Source organism: Drosophila mojavensis, unplaced genomic scaffold (assembly GCF_018153725.1).
Source record: "Drosophila mojavensis isolate 15081-1352.22 unplaced genomic scaffold, ASM1815372v1 contig_277, whole genome shotgun sequence".
Lineage (NCBI taxonomy): Eukaryota > Metazoa > Arthropoda > Insecta > Diptera > Drosophilidae > Drosophila > Drosophila mojavensis.
The window spans coordinates 936,617-954,629 of record NW_025318822.1 but is presented as its reverse complement, the minus strand read 5'-3'; the positions used below and the strand labels follow the sequence as shown (position 1 = coordinate 954,629).

At 41.8% G+C, this 18,013-nt stretch overlaps 7 protein-coding genes across 9 annotated transcripts; 3 read left to right on the top strand and 4 right to left on the bottom strand.

Annotated features, from left to right (window-relative positions):
- Positions 1–234: 234 nt before the first annotated feature.
- Positions 235–3,910, bottom strand: LOC6573992. Its single transcript, XM_002000015.4, has 6 exons — positions 3,628–3,910; positions 3,069–3,567; positions 1,897–3,009; positions 1,596–1,842; positions 1,391–1,533; positions 235–1,329 (listed from the first exon to the last, which is right to left on the bottom strand). The coding sequence occupies exons 1-6, from the start codon at positions 3,819–3,821 to the stop codon at positions 259–261; spliced, it is 3,267 nt and encodes a 1,088-aa protein (XP_002000051.1). The 5' UTR covers positions 3,822–3,910; the 3' UTR covers positions 235–258.
- A 100-nt stretch (positions 3,911–4,010) lies between these two features.
- Positions 4,011–5,314, bottom strand: LOC6573991 (26S proteasome regulatory subunit 6B). The gene is made up of 2 exons (XM_002000014.4): positions 4,796–5,314; positions 4,011–4,740 (listed from the first exon to the last, which is right to left on the bottom strand). The coding sequence occupies exons 1-2, from the start codon at positions 5,298–5,300 to the stop codon at positions 4,067–4,069; spliced, it is 1,179 nt and encodes a 392-aa protein (XP_002000050.1). The 5' UTR covers positions 5,301–5,314; the 3' UTR covers positions 4,011–4,066.
- Positions 5,315–5,865: 551 nt separating this feature from the next.
- Positions 5,866–8,281, top strand: LOC6573990 (probable Dol-P-Man:Man(7)GlcNAc(2)-PP-Dol alpha-1,6-mannosyltransferase). Of its 2 annotated transcripts, none has more exons than XM_015167216.3 (5): positions 5,866–6,124; positions 6,190–6,363; positions 6,421–6,574; positions 6,638–7,009; positions 7,071–8,281. In XM_015167216.3, exons 1-5 carry the CDS (start codon positions 5,866–5,868, stop codon positions 8,197–8,199), a joined length of 2,088 nt encoding a protein of 695 aa, XP_015022702.2. In that variant the 3' UTR covers positions 8,200–8,281. The 2 variants fall into 2 exon arrangements, with proteins under 2 accessions (XP_015022702.2, XP_015022703.2); XM_015167217.3 differs by having other exon boundaries at positions 6,029–6,120.
- Positions 8,271–8,924, bottom strand: LOC6573989 (cytochrome c oxidase subunit 7A2, mitochondrial). Of its 2 annotated transcripts, XR_006356962.1 has the most exons (3): positions 8,778–8,924; positions 8,378–8,722; positions 8,271–8,328 (listed from the first exon to the last, which is right to left on the bottom strand). XR_006356962.1 is itself a non-coding variant. In XM_002000012.4 (2 exons), exons 1-2 carry the CDS (start codon positions 8,805–8,807, stop codon positions 8,444–8,446), a joined length of 309 nt encoding a protein of 102 aa, XP_002000048.2. In that variant the 5' UTR covers positions 8,808–8,924; the 3' UTR covers positions 8,271–8,443. The 2 variants fall into 2 exon arrangements, 1 of the variants encoding a protein (XP_002000048.2); XM_002000012.4 differs by having other exon boundaries at positions 8,271–8,722.
- A 273-nt stretch (positions 8,925–9,197) lies between these two features.
- On the top strand, positions 9,198–11,109 carry LOC6573988 (uncharacterized protein F21D5.5). The gene has a single exon (XM_002000011.4). The coding sequence runs from the start codon at positions 9,340–9,342 to the stop codon at positions 10,900–10,902; it is 1,563 nt and encodes a 520-aa protein (XP_002000047.1). The 5' UTR covers positions 9,198–9,339; the 3' UTR covers positions 10,903–11,109.
- On the bottom strand, positions 10,887–11,673 carry LOC6573987 (ADP-ribosylation factor-like protein 2). The gene is made up of 3 exons (XM_002000010.4): positions 11,526–11,673; positions 11,113–11,467; positions 10,887–11,047 (listed from the first exon to the last, which is right to left on the bottom strand). Exons 1-3 carry the CDS (start codon positions 11,588–11,590, stop codon positions 10,913–10,915), a joined length of 555 nt encoding a protein of 184 aa, XP_002000046.1. The 5' UTR covers positions 11,591–11,673; the 3' UTR covers positions 10,887–10,912.
- Positions 11,674–11,741: 68 nt separating this feature from the next.
- LOC6573986 (cytochrome c oxidase subunit 7A, mitochondrial) lies at positions 11,742–12,567 on the top strand. Its single transcript, XM_002000009.4, has 3 exons — positions 11,742–11,863; positions 12,013–12,382; positions 12,441–12,567. The coding sequence occupies exons 1-2, from the start codon at positions 11,846–11,848 to the stop codon at positions 12,265–12,267; spliced, it is 273 nt and encodes a 90-aa protein (XP_002000045.1). The 5' UTR covers positions 11,742–11,845; the 3' UTR covers positions 12,268–12,382; positions 12,441–12,567.
- Positions 12,568–18,013: the final 5,446 nt, after the last annotated feature.

Below are 18,013 nucleotides of genomic sequence, written 5' to 3'. Positions count from 1 at the left end.
CAATAAGGTGCGCGCCCACACTCAACTACGAAGCCCTTTACTTTAAATTTTATTTCCAAAGGCTACAATTCTGTATAAATTAAATTTTTGTTCGATCCTTGTTTAAATATACTTACAAGTCATTTTAATAAAAAAAAACTATGCAAGTTAGAAACAAATAATTGAATATTTTTAATTCAAGGATTAGTGCTTCAGTCGTTGGAATGAAAACAATTCAGCATTGTAATAATACAATTAAGTTGGAATCAAATTATAACTTTATTTGAGCCCGTCGATTTCTGTTGGCGTTGCTAATCTAAACCCTAAGCTGTTGAAAATTTTATTCACGTTGATTTTATAGTCCTTGAGATGCGCTCGGTGCAGGAGCGATACATACACAAATGGTCCGTTGTAGGTAGATAAATCTTCATAGAACTGTACGGCCAGTTCTTGCAACTCCTTTGGCTGTGCTTGGGATAAGTACGAGGCCACAGTGTTCAGCAGGTCGTGCAGATGCTTGCCCTCAATCTGCAGGCTGCGTATGACTGTCGGAAGATCCTGCAGCAGCTTAAGCTGCAGTTTGTACTCCTGTGTGGACGCTTTTAAGATTTCCGTACAGCTGTGGTTACTGGCTGTCTGCAAGAACTGCTTAAGTTGTGGTATCACATCGCTGAGACTACGCTTTACAATGAATTCTTTAGTATGCAGGGCGAGAATGTGTAATAAGCTAAAGCACCGGTTTAGCACCACCGGATCCTTTTGCCGAAACTTTTCGACTAACGGCGCCCACAACAGATGCACAAGAGGAAGAAGCTCGTCCTCGTAGTCCTTGAGCAGGGGTACACCACTTATCAGGCATTCCAATGCGAGAATTTGCTGTGTTTGCTCTGAATTTGAAAGAAACTTGACGGACTGACCAATAATCTCTTTGATGAGTTCAATATGACGCGGCAAACTGGGCTTCGAAGGCTCTTCCGCTGGAGAATCATCGAGGTCTGCTTCAGGCATATTTATGTCTGCTTCTCCACTTGGCACACTATTCAAGTCAATAGGAATGTCAGTTGGCTGCTTATTGAGCACATTCAACCAAGTATTTAAGATATTGTTATCTTCATCTACGTGCATTGGAGTGTCAGAGATCTCAGTAGCAATGGTGTCTTGCCAGCTGACCACGTGTCTCAGGAATGCATTGAAGACGCGCAAGTAGGAGTGAACATTGCCCGTTTGATGTGACTTGGTGCACTCTTCACATATCGTTTGAAAAATGCTCTCCAGATGTGGAACATTTCCACGCGTGCTGTACTGCAATACGACAGTGAGTATATCTACGGCTGCACTGCTCTCCGGTGACTATAATGGAGAAGGTAGTCGATGTAGTCATAGTTTCGCTTGCTCTACAGCCGGGACTTACCTTCTTCAGTAGTGAATTGAGATGAAAGGTTAGGTAATCCGTGGAGCATTCTATGAAATGCGAAGGGGCTGCATACTTTAAGGCCACCTGCATGGAGACGAATGCAAATGTAGCTGCCTGATGCACCACCGTGTTGCTGCTAGCTGTAATTGAATGACTGCCTTACAGATTGGACACGACATGACATCATGAAGGCAATGCTTACCCAACTTTAGCAACACCTTGTGCAAACTGCGAAATATATGGCGGTCAAAAGTATCACCAATGAACAGAGCACAATGTCCCAGGGCATCCAAGACTAAGCAGATATGTTGAACGTTGAACTGTGCATCCAAACTGGTGACACGACTATGGACTGGGTCGCTCTCATCATCTGAGTCGCAATCCTGAGTGCGCACTTCCAGCGCCGATGAGTATAGACCAGGTGTGTAATCTTTAAACCAGGCGGAAGACTGCAAAGGTTTATAAATTAATAAATAATGATTCATAAATAATGAAATGCCAACCTTTTCGACCTTAAGTCGCCAGGCTGCATCCGGTTGCAGTGCCAAGTGCCAGTGTTCTTCGGCCAGAAGTTGATCGACGAAAAGTTCCGCCAGAATTAGGCGACTCTCCCGAGCAATCCGCTGCTGGGATGTAATCATCGTGGTCATTAGTAAAATTGATTCATTCATCGCAGAGTTGCGTCGCTCGATCAGCTCGTGGCAAACATCAAACACCAAACGATTTATTGAAGGCTCAGTGCCCAATATTGCGGCAATGTCATAAAGCGTATTTATGCAGCGTGTGGAACTAAGGTATTTGAATTGGCGCCAATGCAGTTTGGCACACTGTGCCTTCACTTCCCTTGTAGTGTCCTCCTGAATGCGTCGCAATGCGTATTCCTCATTCAGCAAAGTCGGCGATGAGCGCTGATCAAAGGCCGTCAGCAAACACATGACAAACAGATCCAGATTCTTGGGCAACAGGAACAGCACTTGTAACTTATTAGCGCTGAGATTACGCAAGAAGCCCTTGAAGAATAGCAATTCGGCGAATTGCTCGCTGTCATCGCAACGCTGTAAGATGCGTGGCCATTTGTTGAGATGACTGTCCAGCAGCTGCTCAGCATTCTCATCGAAGATGGCGGCACAGCTGGGCATTGTTTGCAGTTCAGCTAGATTCGCCTGACACATATTCCCTATGTCGTTGTCCTCATCCTGCGATAGAGCCACCACGCTCTCCAACAGGTAAATAAAATTGCACTTCAAACTGTGCGCGCACCTTTTCAGCAGTAAGCAACACATCTCCGCGTACTGCCGCCGCACAATTACAGAACTATGGGCTCGCAAGATGCACGTGTCCACAAATATGCCGCTCATTCGTCTTGATGTGACTTCCATCCACTGTGCAGATCGTAAATTCGTCTGAAGAAACTTTAAGCGCTCCTCGTTTTCCTCAAGCGTACGGCGCTTGCTGCCAAAAATGTTAATATCATTTAGGAGATCTGTGTTGTCGCCTTTAGGAGGCGTGCTAAAAAGCGATTTGAATGCATTCACATCGTAACGTGCCCTTAGAAATTCATTGGAGGTTTCCTCAAACATGATGCAGGTGATACGGCCTAGTGCTTTAAGGGCCAACTAGAATAATTCCATTGTTTAATCAGTGTCATTAATTACAAATTCCATTGAAGACTTACTATTTTAGTTGTTTCGCCTATTTTATCATCTGCCATTGCAGTTTCGTACAGCACTGTAACTATTTTGGGAAGGAAGATGAATATGGTGTCGGCTATTTGTTTGCGCAATACCACATCCCCAGCATCGGCATCATCGTGCACGTAGAATAGCACCAACAAGCACTCCAGCGATGAATTAACCAATTTGCGATACTTCTCCTTGGATATGATCTCCATCAATGTGAGCAGTATTTGGCCAATAGTCACAACTGTGTTCTGGCTATAAAAATTTTCGAGCACATCGCTTGCGGTTCGTTGTAAGATGACTTTGATGAAAAGGACGACCGCCAATTTGATTTCCTCTGTGAGATTGGGCATCAACGCAGCACCATTAGCGTTTCGTATCTGTTTCAGTACCACCACCAGCAGAGAGCAGACAGCCTTCTCATCCGTCAAATACAGATAGGAAATAATGTGTCGGAGGCAGTTCACCAAACTTACGCGCAGTTCTTGACTTTCACTGCACAATAGAAAGATTTATTTGTAGCTGTCAGATTATTTTCTAGCTCATTGGACTTACCCTGTTAAAGCATCCAGCTTAACCATGAGTGGTACTACAATTTGTATTTGAAATATGCGTATTTGTCCAAAGTCAAATTCACTTATTTCTTTCTCAACTATTGACATGTTTGCTATATTTGGCTCCTTTATAAAATTCTCAATAGCCGGCTTAATTCGCGTGACGTATGTTTCTACCGATGATATTTTAGACATGATGAATAAGTTTCGAAACGTATTTCTCTTAGCCAGAAACAAATTGAAAAAATTTCAGCAAGATGAGCGGCAAGTTGGAAAAAAACAGCTGATGGTAATTTTGCTGCAGAGTGCCATTCACATGTTTACGTAAGCAACAAAAAGACGTTACTCTGGACCGCGCCAAAGAAACAAAAATAAAACCCATCCTTTCTAATAGCATATTTATAATTAATTTTATATTTTTATTTCGTACATGGCAATATTTAATTATAAAATTCGTGCTGAGATTCATTCTTCCGCACGCTTGTTTTGTAGCCTTTTTCAAAGTCTTTAGCGTGTGCGATATAACGATTTTCCCGAACTGCATGCATTCCAGCTTCCTGGCAAATCGCGTTGATGTCGGCATTCGAAATTTTGTCCGGGCGAGCAATGAGCTCCTCCAAATCAACGTCTTCGGCTAGATTCATTTTGGCTGTTATGGTGGTAAAAATCAAACGCTTTTGACGGCGGTCCGGCAACGGAAATTCTATCTTGCGATCCAAGCGTCCGGGGCGAAGGAGGGCTGGATCTAAAGTATCAGCGCGATTAGTGGCCATAATTACCTTGATGTTGGTGGTTTCATCGAAACCATCCATTTGATTTAATAGCTCTAGTAATATGCGCTGAACTTCGCGATCGGCGCCGGTTTGAGCATCAAAACGTTTGGTTGCAATCGCATCGATTTCATCAATAAAAATAACGGATGGGGCATTCTGTTTGGCCAGGCGGAACAGATCACGAACCATACGTGGTCCTTCTCCCAGGTATTTTTGCACAAACTCCGAGCCAACAACAGCAATGAAAGATGCTGTGGTGTGATTAGCGACTGCTTTAGCTAACATTGTCTTGCCGCAGCCAGGGGGACCGTAGAGAAGCACTCCGCGTGGTGGGTCAATGCCTAGAGATATGGAAATGAACCTGTTTACCTATTTAATTTCAGCAAACTTATTTACCAATCTGCTTATACAAATGCGCGTGAGTCAATGGCAATTCGACAGCTTCGCGTATTTCTTGCTTTTGCATATCAAGTCCGCCAATATCTGCATAGGTTATATTGGGTCTCTCTTCTGGCGACAACATTGAGATGGTACTGTCTGCCTCCGGAGGCACCAGGTCCACTAAACAGTTACTTTGCTTGTGCAACGCAACCGAAGTGGACGGCTTCAGTTGTTCCCTGTCAATTGTGGACAGCACGCGCACATAATAATTGGAGCCCGTGGTGGATGCCACAATACCAGTGTTCTCATCAACTGCCTCGAGAAATTGCCCAATGACCAGAGGCACAGCCTTGGCCCGCTTCACCTCTTCCTGTGCGTGCACATACTCTTTTTTCAGATAGCGCTGCTCCTCCTTAATGTAGTCTTCCTGCACATGGAGCAATTCCAGCTGCAGCTGCAATCTCTTATACATAACATAAAAATCGCTTTCATCTAAGATTTTCGGTTCATTGTTATCCATTTTATCGTCTTCAAAAGCTACTTTTACTTTTCATTGGCCGTCAGACGATGCTGATGAGGATGACTTGAAATTTCAAATCGTTTTAGGAAATCAGTGCTGTGTAGGGTTGCCAGCTTTCACATTCACGATGATTGCGTGCGTCGTGAGAGCTCGTGAGTCATGAGCAGCTGATGGGCAGACCTGTTGTTGCTTTTGTCTTTATGTTTTTGTTGCTGCAAACTTGGAACGGTTCTATTTTTAAAACAAATTTCGATTTTATTTTGGAAATGTAAATTTTGCTCCAAAGAAAAACAAATATACGTTGTATGGCAGGTTAATTGGACATACTTGGCAATGCTGAAAATTTAAAGCAATTTTGATAACAATTACAAATTTGTTTACGCCGGCCGGTTATTTGATCAAAATAACACGTCAGTGTTGGTGATATAGATATATGTGAATTTACCAAAATACATACGATTTGGTGTCCCAACCATCATGGCAATTATGTAACATGCCAATTTCATATCCAGCGAAGAGTCAATATTAATCTTTATTCATTCGCTCACAAAAGCTGTGAACTGAAATGGACGGCCTGGTGTTTATGACGGCTGCGGCCCACCTCGTCTATACACCCTTCACTAAGGTCGAGGAGAGCTTCAATTTGCAGGCCATGCACGATATCTTATATCTGCGCAACAATTTCTCGCAGTACGATCATCATGAGTATCCAGGAGTTGTGCCTCGCACTTTTGTTGGGCCCCTCATTGTATCGATGTTCTCTGCTCCGTTTGTGGTGCTCTTCGAGATGCTGAGCATCAATAAATTCTGGGCCCAATATGTAGGTAAAAGACACTGATAAATGAAACTCTCGACATGGAACTCTTACGCTAACAAACATCTTTCACAGTCCGCCTTGTCTTAGCTGGAGCTATTACAGTTGCGTGGAACAATTTGCGAAAGGCCGTTACCAACATCTATGGCATCGAAGTGCGTCTATGGTTTACGGCTATAACCATAACGCAATTTCACTATATTTTCTACATGACGCGGCCCCTGCCAAACATCTTTGCATTGCCATTTGGTACGTTGCTCTATTATATTGATTCCTTCAATATTAAATTACTTTGATTTATTTCAGTGCTCTATGCAATTACGTATTGGATGCGCGGCCAAACCAAGCCATTTATCATATGCTCTGGCATTGCAATCATTGTGTTTCGCTCCGAGTTGGCATTGTTTTTGGGGTTGCTGCTTGCGCAAGATCTGCTGAGGCAAAAGTTATCTATCGATGGGTGCGGCTAGAAATATTTCTTAAATAGGTCTTGTAACAATTTAACAACTTTTATCTTTCACAGTTTACTGAAGATTGCTTTGCCGGCTGGAGTGTGCATTTTGGCAGCTACTGTATTGGTGGACTCGTTCTTCTGGCGCCGCCTACTATGGCCTGAGGGCGAAGTGCTGTGGTACAATACGATACTCAACAAAAGCTCAAACTGGGGCACGTCCCCATTTCTATGGTACTTTTACTCGGCACTTCCACGGGCTATGGGTGCGTCATTGTTCTTTGTGCCGATTGGCATTTACTTTGAAAGGCGCCTACGACCCCTGGCTCTTTCGGCATTGGGATTCGTGCTGTTGTACTCAATACTGCCACACAAGGAACTTCGATTTATCATATACGTATTTCCTGTTCTCAATATTGCTGCAGCCTGCGGCTGCCATCGTTTGTAAGTTTGCACACATAGTTAATGAATGTTCGCCTCTAGTTCAACTTATTTTTCTTTAAAGGTGGATGAACAGTGCCAAATCCGCATGGCATAGCTTCCTGGCATTGATTGCAGCGTCGCATTTGCTTGTCAATGTGCTGATAACCATATTCCTGCTTGTTGTCTCGGGAACCAATTATCCAGGTGGCGCAGCGCTCTCTCGGTTGCATCGTCTGGAGGGGGCCAATTCAAATGTAACGGTTCATATTGCAAACTTGGCCGCACAGAGCGGTGTATCGCGTTTCATGGAAATCAACAGCAATTGGACCTATAGCAAGGATGAATCAATGAACTATACTCAAGCGGAAATCGCCATCTATAGTCACTTGTTGGTGGAAGCGAAAAATAAGCACAACACGGAGCTGTGGGCAACATTGGAGGAGAATTTCGAAATTTTGGAGTTTATAGATTGTTTCAATAGCATCGGCATTCAGTACAACTCCATCCTGCCAGTGCGGATTAAAACAAAGCCTTGCATAGGTATTTTGAAGAAACGAGTGCCTGCTGAGACAGTGCTCCAACATGAAGAGAAGCCACCAAAGGAAAAGAGTCCAAAAGAAATTACGAAAAATAAACGAAAAGAGAAAATTGAGGCAGATAAAGTGGAAGTAACTTCAAATTTGCCTTTGGATAATGACATAAAAGAAGAAACCGAGTTGGACAACAAAGCCCCCGAGCCAATGGATAAATCTGAGCAACCCGTTATAGACCATATGGCGGTGCAGGTTGATGATGACGATGGCATAGTGGCTACTGTGGAGGAAGTATCTCTGGAACTTAATGATGGCCCTGAAGCAGCAAAAGAGATAAACTTTCAGGAACTGCGAAACCTTGCGCTGAAGCAAACGCCACAAAAGTCCCGCGCTGCTACCAAACTTAAGATTCGAAAAATAATTGAGCAGCACTTTAGAGCCAAGGGGCGGCATATTGAAAATGATTCTGCGGAAATCCAGAAGCCGCATGGCGTCCCACGTAGTGGACTGCGTCAATCGGTAAAGTCGATCATAAAGCAGGAGAAGATTAAAGAAATGATTGAACAGATTGCTACGATGGACTTAACACGCATCTGCGACCTGGAGAAGACCTCAACAAAGGAGTGCCTAAAGCAGGTCATAGACAAAATGGATGAGGAGAGTATAAATCAAAAATGACAAAAACCATGTCTGCCCCATAAGTTATAATTTATTTGATTATCTGTAATAAACTTGCTCCCAACGGCGAATTTAATGCTAATGTAGGTTTTATTTATGTTGAATGAAATGCTGCAGCCTTAGTGCTAATTGTAATGATATGAAAATTTGAACAAAATTGTCTAAATAGTAACATTACCACATGTTGAGTTTCGTAAACGTTGTTTGTGTGGTTAATATGATTAGAATTAAACACGATCTTAGATCAGGCCAATATATAGCTAAACCATAGAATAAAATCGCCCACAAGGCCTACGACGCAAAGCACAAGGGTCGACATGAATAGAACATTGTCCATGACCCCGCCCTTGAGGAAAACAGGTTTTCCATTGTCTTCTTGATATTGCTTTTGCAATTTGGCCATCTTGGGCGTTATCTTAGCACCAGTTCTCCCACTCATCTTCACCGGAGACATTTGAATGGAACGACTCGGCAGGAGCGGCGATGCAATAGAGTAACATCCATTGACTTGGCGCAAAAGAGGCTATGTAGACCTAATTAGTTTCATATGTACATATTTTTGATCTATTAATACGTACACGCAATTTTGATATCAGATTCCTTTGCATTGTGGAATACAATTTGCAAGAAAAGAGAAAATTTATTTTTTTTTATAATTACAAATTAAAGTAAAATTTTTGGAATGAGTCCGATAACTCACATAGTATACTATGTTTTAAAATTGATTCACATTGTACATATATATTAAATCAATTTAAAAATGCCTACTCTTCCACAGAAATTAAACCTAATTATTTGCACAACATAGTTTTTATGAATGTGATGTGAAAGACAATTTTTGAATAATCTAAAAATTAAAAATGCTTGTTAAATTACGCTAAATACAAATTTTAAATTGAAAATACAGAAGCTTTGCTATTTCGGAGCATTCAAGCTTTTCGCGCCAATATATCGATAACACTGATATTGATGCCGGCGTTGAGTCAAATTATCGCGCATGTATATATCAGGAATCGATTTTGCATGTTATACAGCCATATAGCAAAAATCTTTCATTTCTAAGAGAGTATTCCGTGTAAAAGACGCATACGCGGAAATATAGAAAAGTATAAGTAAAAAATTAATAAAAAGATTATAACTATGGCTTTGGCCACATACTTAAACCGTTCCGTTGCACGAAATTGCACGCTGAAGCCCATGGAGGCCGAGCATTGTGCCATACACTTGGTCAGCGGTGATAATGTGCTGGGACGCTGCAAGGAGACTGGGATCCGTGATGCCCGCTGTTCTAAGAAGCAGCTTCGATTACAAGTGAATTTGGAGATGGGACGCATTCAGTTGAAGGTGCTGGGTGTCAATCCATGTGGTATCAATGGTGCCATGGCGATGTATCACACGGAATGCGAGCTGCGGCATGGTGATCTGTTGGAAATTGTTTACGGCCGTCATCCCTACGAGGTGGTCTTTACTCCCGCACCAGAAACTCAAAAGGACAACGCAGAAACCACCCCAGAAGAGCAGGCGACACTTGCCATGGAAATTGCCAATAAGGAAGAGAAATGGGATTCTGTCGCGAATGGTAAAATGTTAATCTATAACAGTGCTGGCTTGGCTCCCTCCAGCAAGATAGCAGCCTATGACATGGATGGCACTATCATCAAGACAAAGTCGGGAAATGTATTTCCGAAGAATACCGACGATTGGCAGATCATCTATCCCGAGGTGCCTCAGAAACTACAGAGCCTGCATAAGGACGGGTACAAAATTTGTTTCTTCACCAATCAGGGTGGCATAGCGCGTGGCAAAGTCAGCCTAGAAGATTTTAAGACAAAAGTCAAGAACATAGTGAAGAAATTGGGTGTGCCGGTGCAGGTGTTTATAGCTATAGGCGATGGCTACTATCGCAAGCCGCTGCCAGGTATGTGGAAGCATCTGCTTAGCGAGATGAATGAAAGTGTCGCCATAAAGCTGGATCGTTGCTTCTTCGTGGGCGATGCAGCCGGAAGGCCAGAGACAGGCAAGGGTGCCACAAAGCAACGCAAAGATCATTCACTAGCAGATCGTCTGTTTGCTACAAACGTGGGCGTCTGCTTCTACACGCCCGAGTCTCACTTTCTTGGTAAACGCGCGGAGCACTGGAACAAGCCAGACTTCGACCCAAGCAGTATAAATAATCAGACACCGCAGTTTGAACCGGACGATGTTGAGTTTGACACAAAGAAATGCGAGATGATTATTATGGTTGGTCTGCCCGGCTCTGGCAAGAGCCACTTCTGCGCGGAGGTGCTTGGCCCCAAGGGCTACAAGATCATCAGTGCAGACACTTTGGGCAGCACACAGGCATGCCTAAATGCGTGTCAGCGTGCACTGAACGCTGATAAGTCATGTGTGGTGGATAATACCAATGTGGATGTGGCATCCCGTAAGAGATTCATGTCTCTGGCTATGGAGAAGGATGTTCCGTGCCGTTGCTTTGTGATGAACGTGACAGCAGCGCACGCTAAACACAATATTGCTTATCGCGAACTCTTGGAGACTGACCACTCTCCCATCAATGACATGGTATTCAACATGATGAAGAAGAAGTATGTTGCGCCAACCATGGACGAAGGGTTTACTTCAATTCACAAAGTGAATTTTAGGCCAAACTTTTCCAATGAGGAAGACGAGAAACTATACAAAATGTATTTGGTTGAGAAATAGCCATTCGCCTTTAATCCAATGTAAATATTCGTTTAGCAATATCATCGATAAGCCAGTCCATGGAACTTAGCAGCTTTTCTCCAGTTACTGCACTCACTCCAGCTACCAACCAGTGATGCGTACTGATGTCATCCAAACATAGTATCTATAACCGTAAAATATTATAAACTTATATGGATAATCGAAATAAATGTCTAACTACAATAATACCTCTTTGATTTCATTTGAACTTAGAGCGCCCGGCAAATCCTGTTTATTGCAGAGGACAAGTAACGTTGCCCCAGCCAAGCGCTCCTCTTGAAGCAGCACTTGCATCTCCTCCTTACACGATTCCATGCGCATACGGTCGGCACTGTCGACGACCCAGACCAACCCATCTGTGCACTCAAAATAGTTGCGCCAATACGAGCGCAACGACTTCTGTCCGCCCACATCCCACATATTTAGTGTGTAGCCGTTATGTTCTAGTGTTTTAATATTAAAGCCCAGGGTGGGCGAGATTGAGTCGATGGGCTCTCCATTGAAACGCTTGAGTATGGTTGTTTTTCCTGCATTGTCTAATCCTCTACAGAAAAATGAAAACATGAATCACAATTTTGTACAACTTTGCAGAAAATGCTTACAGCAATAGAATACGCATCTCCTTTTCCTTTTGACGCATCTTTTTTAATACTGTCAGAAAGCCCATCACCCGTTTTTATATTTCACTGTCTTTTAAAATAAATAAATAGATTTAATATAAACAGTTGTATTCCTAAGAGGAATAATTTAATATATTTTAATGTGAATGACAAAACGTGAGAATGGCATTTTACAAACGATCTGGCAGCGCCGTTCTCCAAAAAGTCAAACAGCTGTCATAATCTGAGGCCCGTGAATTTTTCGCTCAGCTCTTCGTACGATTTGTATTTAGGCTGCTTAAAATAAAAATAACTTCAGCAAAATGATGAATTTGTCCAGAGTAAGTACAAATACAAGATGAATATTATTTATTGACTATGAAAACACTTGATTAATAAATATATTGATCTCGGAGACTGGATATATTATGGTTCAATTACGTAAGATTACTGGAAGACCCCAAACTAACCGCACTTTTTGTTATCGCAGGCCGTTGTCCGTAGCTTTGCTACCACCGCCTCTCGTCGTGCCACCGCGACCAGCAAGGATCAGATTGAGAAGGGTTACTTCGAAATCCGCAAGGTGCAGGAGCATTTCCAGAAGAAGGACGGCAAGCCCGTTTTCCTAAAGGGCTCCACATTCGACAGCGTGCTCTACCGCGTCACCGTGGCGCTTGCCCTGGTCGGTATTGGTGGCATGGGCAAGCTCTTCTGGGAGCTCAGCGTGCCCCAGAAGGACGAATAAGGCGCAAGCAGTATAGTCTAACCCATTAAGCTAAGCCATTACCAGCAAATCCGTAATGCCATCTCCGGCATATTTGTTGCAGCGTAGTCACCTTATATTTCTGTGTCCAGATAGTGTAAGTAGTCCGTGCATCATTGTGTGATTTTTATTAATAACTTGTAATCATTTTGCAGAGCTAGAATCCTGGTGTACAACCCCTAGATTGTGTTGCTTGTGTTAGAATAATTAAGTTCAAAGTGTAACTCAACATTCGCAAAAGCATTTCAAGCGTGGAAATATAAGATCTTGGCTGTAAACTAAGATTACTAGAAGTTTTATTTCGGCAATTTATACAACCGAATCTTATGTTCGGATTGGGTTCCCTTTCTCTACATGTTTGCCGAATATTATTATATTTGTTTTCGGCTTACAAAAAGAAAACAGAAAATTTAATTGCATTGACATTAAGTAAACAAAAACAGTGCGACAAAATGAAAATTGCCGCCGTTGTGCCGATGTGTTGCCTTGGATGTGGCGAGGAGTCCGATTTATAAATCAAAGGGCGGCAACTCGGCGCGTTGCCTTTGGCATGGAAATGTATTTTAAATCGAGCGAATCATGCTGCGCTTTAACACACATTGCCAAGCGCACACACACACACAGATTCAGTCAGCATAGTGTGTATTTATTAATAACTGAGAAGCAGAAAAGGAAGAAAAAGCCTACAGAAGTGCAGCGAAATGTGCAATTTAAGGCGTTTTCATTAGTTATTTCTCCATAAACACTTACATAAAACTAAAGCATTTAAAATTAAAAAAAAAATAAGAAGGGAAACACAAATATGGCTATTTTAAGAGTTTTTTCTGTGCAATTCACACACACTTGCATATTCTCTGTTAGTTTCTATCTGCATGTGTGTGTGTGTGTGTGAGCGGTTGGGTGGGCGGGGCGAAATAAGTCGAAGAACAACTATTTTGCTATTTCATTTGCCGTTACGGCACATTTAAATTTTGAGATGTGCACGCGAAGCGCATAAAAATGAACGCGAGTTTACCGTTAACATATTTTGGATGGATGATGTGTGAGTGCTTGTGTGTATGTAGGTGGTTCAGTACTTGCATATAATCGACCGTTTCTTCATCTGGAGTACTTTGTAAAGGCAGATTCTGTTAAGTTGCCCAAGATCCATCTCCTCTTCTTTCCTAATTAATTGTGCCTTGGTCTGCAAAAATAATGAACATTTGTCGCAAACTTATTATATTACACAGACTGTGAAAAATGTGTATATGACAAAATTCCAACTAGCACTTGGCTTGGCAGCAGGATCTAGAATATCATCAGCATGATCCCAGCCATGATCGTGGAGCACCAGCATCACTATGACGCCGACCGAGGGCCCAGCTCCGGCTCCGTTCACACGTTCCACACGACTGCCCACAGCCAAATTACAATAATAACTCAAAACGCATAGAAGATGCGAAGCTAAATGTTTTGCTCCAATCCTTTGCCAAAAACAACAAAACAACAACCAACAAAAAGGGCGGGAAGTAGCGTGTAGAATCAAGAATCGAAAAATGTGTTTCATTAAATGTTATTTATAGTCAGCAATTTTATGCATTTAAAGCGCGTCTATCAACGGCAACATCAGCATCAGCATCAGCATCAGCATCTGAGCATCGCCATGCGGAAACGACGACGACGCCATATTGAAATTAACTGTGCTGCGTTTTGATGAAGGGCGATAAAGTGAGATAGACTCTCAGTGAGAGCGAGAGAGAGAGCGCCATTGCAACCCCTATAGAAATTCAGATCGGGATGGGGATATGGAGACCAAATCCGTGTGCTTATGGCACTAAAAAACTTTCACCTTTTTCAGAATCGTTTTGCATTTGTTTGTTTTTACTACAGCATAGATAAATTTGTAGTTTTATTTTAACGTGAAATATTGCCGGGCAAACGGCAGTCGGCGCGCGCTCTCCATCTCCTGTGCCAGCGCCTGTGCCAATGCTCCACAGACGCAGGCCACCGCCACCACCGCAGCAGCCGCAACCACAAATCAGAATGTCGTTGAAGCATTCAAGTGCAACCGCCGTGAAGCGAACTCGTTGCTACTGCTGCAGCCTCTGCCTCTGTCTCTGTCTCTGTGGCTGTGCTCGACGGCGGCAAATCTCGACAACTCTCAGATGAACGGCCGATGAGTGAGCAACGTCAGCGTTTCGTCTTTTGTCATCTTGGTCGTCATCCTCAGTCTTGCTGCTCAGCTTAGACGTCTGGCAATTTTTCTGTATCGATCGATCGATCCAGCCGGGCACGTCCCACAACATGTCCAACATGTCCAAAACGAAACCAGTTTGGCCTATTAACACTTCGATTACAACTCAACTCTTTTTGCCACCGGTCGAGCACGATCTTTCTGGGTGGTCTTGAGCGATGCTTTTAGTTAAATTTTTGATTTATTTGAGCTTCAATTAGCCGTTGAACAAATCTTGTTTATTTGCTTTTAATTATTGTTTGAAACCACAAAGCCGTGCCCCTGGCACAGGTGAGCTCTGGCGACTGACTGAAGCAACTTTGCGGCTCCATTGTTGCTTCCGACTCATCTCTAACTGGCCTGGGCAAACCGTCGAAGAAGGTTTTTAATTAACACCAACAATATAATTTACGAAAAACATCAAATACGCGCGCATTATTAATGCATGTTTAGCTAATTCCCTACACACAATACAATCGAATAATAAACACGGCTTAAGTATTGGGTAAGAGCCAAGACAGTAGAGAAGAGAAGAACCATTAATCGAGCTGAATGGGGCAGGCAAGCATGCTTAACTATTCAAATAAAAATAAAATAGATGCAAGTGATGCATTCAGCAGAGATGTTGCCATTTGTAGAATGGCATGCTTAATTGTTTATTTATAATGTTAATTAAGTTTAAGTGCAACAACATTTTTATATTAAACTTATACATGATTGACTCTGGGGATTGTGTTTTGATAAATAAACAGAAACCGAAACAGAAACATTGAAACAGACTGCGGCATGCTTGCCGGAAAAGTAAACTCTTAAAAATACCCAAAATGCATTTTTAAAATTTATACGCCATAACGCCCCCCAGACAATGGGAATGGGAATTCGAAATAGAAACGGGCAACAACAAAACTCAAATCGGCGTGAAAGATGCGCTTCCCATTTCCCGTTGCTCCAGCCAATCCCGACGAAATGGGCGAGCCAGATAGTCGGGCCTGTGAAATTGAAACCGATGAGAAGTAGAAACATGTGTCCGCCCTCTCACACTCACAGCCGATGACTTGTCCTGTCCTGTCCTGTCCTGTCCCACCTAGCGAGTCTAGCGGGCAATGTTGTAACATTACAGCTTCATTGGGTCGTTAGCTGTGCGCGGGTGCGAAAACCTCTCGGATCAGGTGACAGTCGCGGTGCGTTGCCTCTCAAGTGAGCCGCTTCAGGTTTATTCCAATAATTCATCGTTAACTGCAATTGCGCTGAGCCATTTAATGTCCACGGCACAGGACGCAACACTCAAGTGGCCGACCGACCGATGTACAACATATTCATCACTGACTAGTTACCAGGCGCACTTCTAACGCTGTCCAACCCACCTTAAGTGCCCGGAGTTGGCGTAGACAATTCGACGCTTCCGTCCAGCGTTTACACCCTTTGCCTTTGGTGTTATGTAAGCGAGTGCCGACTTGGATGCTGCTCTGAATGTGTCAATTATATAGCACATTTTGCCCACTTCACGACACTTGAACTCTCCCACTCCCGTTCCCGTTCTCGTTCCCATTCCCTCTCCTGCTCCCGCTCTCTGCTCCTGCTGACTCTGTTACGCATTTGTATTTTGTTTTCTCAAGTGTTGCGCATATTTTTTGTTCGTCTCGGCTTGGCGAAGATGTTGCTGTTGCTGCTGTTGTTGTTATTGTTATTTTTGTTGGGTGTTATGAGACAAAAATAAGAAAGAGAAAAACACATAATATTCATTTGTTATGCTTGTCATTTGTCGCTGTTGGCGGCAACTTCAAAGCATCTTCCCCAATTTGTTAAACGCAGATAATTTTGTCTTCGTCTCCGTCTTGGGATCGTCTTTATGGCATGGAGCTTTTAATTTTCGCATATGGCTAATTATTTCAAAAGTTTTGTTTTCTTTTTGTCAACTTTTGGGTAACGTAGTTAACTTGAAAAATAAGACATACCTATTAAAAACATATGTAAGTAAAATGCTTAAGTTTAATGGTATATTAAGAGAAATTTTAATTATAATAAGCATGACCGTTTCATGGCCAAAAGAAAGTTAAAACAAAATTAGGCTCTAATTATAATAAATAATTATTTATAGAAAATAAAAAAAAAATTCAGAAATCACAGATATATATATTTTTCACATAGTCTGGCAATATTATATTTTCTGATATTTAAATAAAAGTATGTTTTAAATATAATGTAAGTATTCAAAATGGATTTGTAATTTGCTTAATAAAAATATTTAATAGAAAGAGTATAAAATACTTATTGAGAACAGACTTTATTTTTCTGTTCATAGAAATGGTTACAAATACATAATTTTAATGTATGAAATGCCGAAGTATTTTACTTGAATTCATGAGAATCGCAAAGTGGGGCATTCTACAGAAAGCAATATTTAGTTTATTTGCGGCCAGTCTTTGATATACAAGCATTCACATATATCGCCATATGGACATAAACATACACAGCCATACATACACACCCCATACACAATTTACACGATTGTTAAGCAAACTTAACTTACTGTCAAGCTCAAAATATAGGCATATGAGCAAATGAAGTCATACTTAAATTAATAAGAATCTTAGAGAATAGCTTTCTTCATAATTTAAAACGTTTTCAGTTTCTGATACAGAACGATCATAGTTTCATACATGGATAATTATATACATTGCACATATTTTGTATAAAAATTAATGTATGCATTATTCCTAGTTTTCGCCATTAAGTAAAGTTTGTTTCATTTAATTATGTATTTAGTTTTTCATTTACATAGACATAATCAATCATATATGCATATATAAAAATAAATATATACACAGACTCATACATGTCAATATACAAATAAAATAAATAATAAGGTAAAAAAAAAAAAATCAAATATGCAATAAAAAATGATTTAAATTTCAGATAAAGAGAGTAAATTTGTTCGAAAAATGGATAGATAGAAGCAATTAGATAGTTAAATGATGTGTTTATTATTATATTATTAGCATTTTAATACTGGTAATATAAATTTTCTAGTTACTACACTTTTTAATTGATTGGCATGCAAGCCTTTCTAGTCTTTTTAGGAGTGCCAATTACTATATTCTGTTGTTATCTAAAAGCTCAAGAGAATCGCACAAAATAGACAATTACAATGGCGAACATCAGAGCTCGCCTGTGAGAGAGCAGAGAGTGGAATCCGCAGCAAAAGGTACGCGCAGGTAGGCCAAAGCGATCGCAAGGAGGCGTGTCCAACTCGTTGGCGAGAGTGTGTGCGTGTGCAGTGCACACAATGGCAATGTGGTCGCTCGCTCGCTCACTCACACAGACGCACTGGCGGAAAGATGCAAATGTGAACGTAATAAAAGAGAGTGAGGGAGAAAGAGAGAGAGAGAGCGAGCGAGCGAGAGTGAAGAGGGCATGGGACGGGTGGCATTCTAATGAGCGAACGACAACAGAAATTGGCAGCAACCATTAAATGACGAAATAAAATATTAGTGACAATGATATGAAGACAACAAC

Excerpts from the sequence above, each read along its gene's own strand:
- LOC6573991 (XM_002000014.4), bottom strand. The coding sequence starts at position 5,300 with ATGGATAACAATGAACCGAAAATCTTAGATGAAAGCGATTTTTATGTT. Across the intron at positions 4,741-4,795 it reads GCATTTGTATAAGCAGATTG|GCATTGACCCACCACGCGGA; the intron begins GTAAATAAGTTT and ends CCATATCTCTAG.
- LOC6573990 (XM_015167216.3), top strand. The coding sequence starts at position 5,866 with ATGGACGGCCTGGTGTTTATGACGGCTGCGGCCCACCTCGTCTATACA. Across the intron at positions 6,125-6,189 it reads ATTCTGGGCCCAATATGTAG|TCCGCCTTGTCTTAGCTGGA; the intron begins GTAAAAGACACT and ends CATCTTTCACAG. Across the intron at positions 6,364-6,420 it reads CATCTTTGCATTGCCATTTG|TGCTCTATGCAATTACGTAT; the intron begins GTACGTTGCTCT and ends GATTTATTTCAG.
- LOC6573989 (XM_002000012.4), bottom strand. The coding sequence starts at position 8,807 with ATGCAAAGGAATCTGATATCAAAATTGCGT. Across the intron at positions 8,723-8,777 it reads ATCTGATATCAAAATTGCGT|CCTCTTTTGCGCCAAGTCAA; the intron begins GTACGTATTAAT and ends AGGTCTACATAG.
- LOC6573987 (XM_002000010.4), bottom strand. The coding sequence starts at position 11,590 with ATGGGCTTTCTGACAGTATTAAAAAAGATGCGTCAAAAGGAAAAGGAG. Across the intron at positions 11,468-11,525 it reads GAGATGCGTATTCTATTGCT|AGGATTAGACAATGCAGGAA; the intron begins GTAAGCATTTTC and ends ATTTTTCTGTAG. Across the intron at positions 11,048-11,112 it reads GTTCAAATGAAATCAAAGAG|ATACTATGTTTGGATGACAT; the intron begins GTATTATTGTAG and ends TTACGGTTATAG.
- LOC6573992 (XM_002000015.4), bottom strand. The coding sequence starts at position 3,821 with ATGTCTAAAATATCATCGGTAGAAACATACGTCACGCGAATTAAGCCG. Across the intron at positions 1,534-1,595 it reads CAAGGTGTTGCTAAAGTTGG|CTAGCAGCAACACGGTGGTG; the intron begins GTAAGCATTGCC and ends ATTCAATTACAG. Across the intron at positions 1,330-1,390 it reads TCAATTCACTACTGAAGAAG|TCACCGGAGAGCAGTGCAGC; the intron begins GTAAGTCCCGGC and ends TCTCCATTATAG.
- LOC6573988 (XM_002000011.4), top strand. The coding sequence starts at position 9,340 with ATGGCTTTGGCCACATACTTAAACCGTTCCGTTGCACGAAATTGCACG.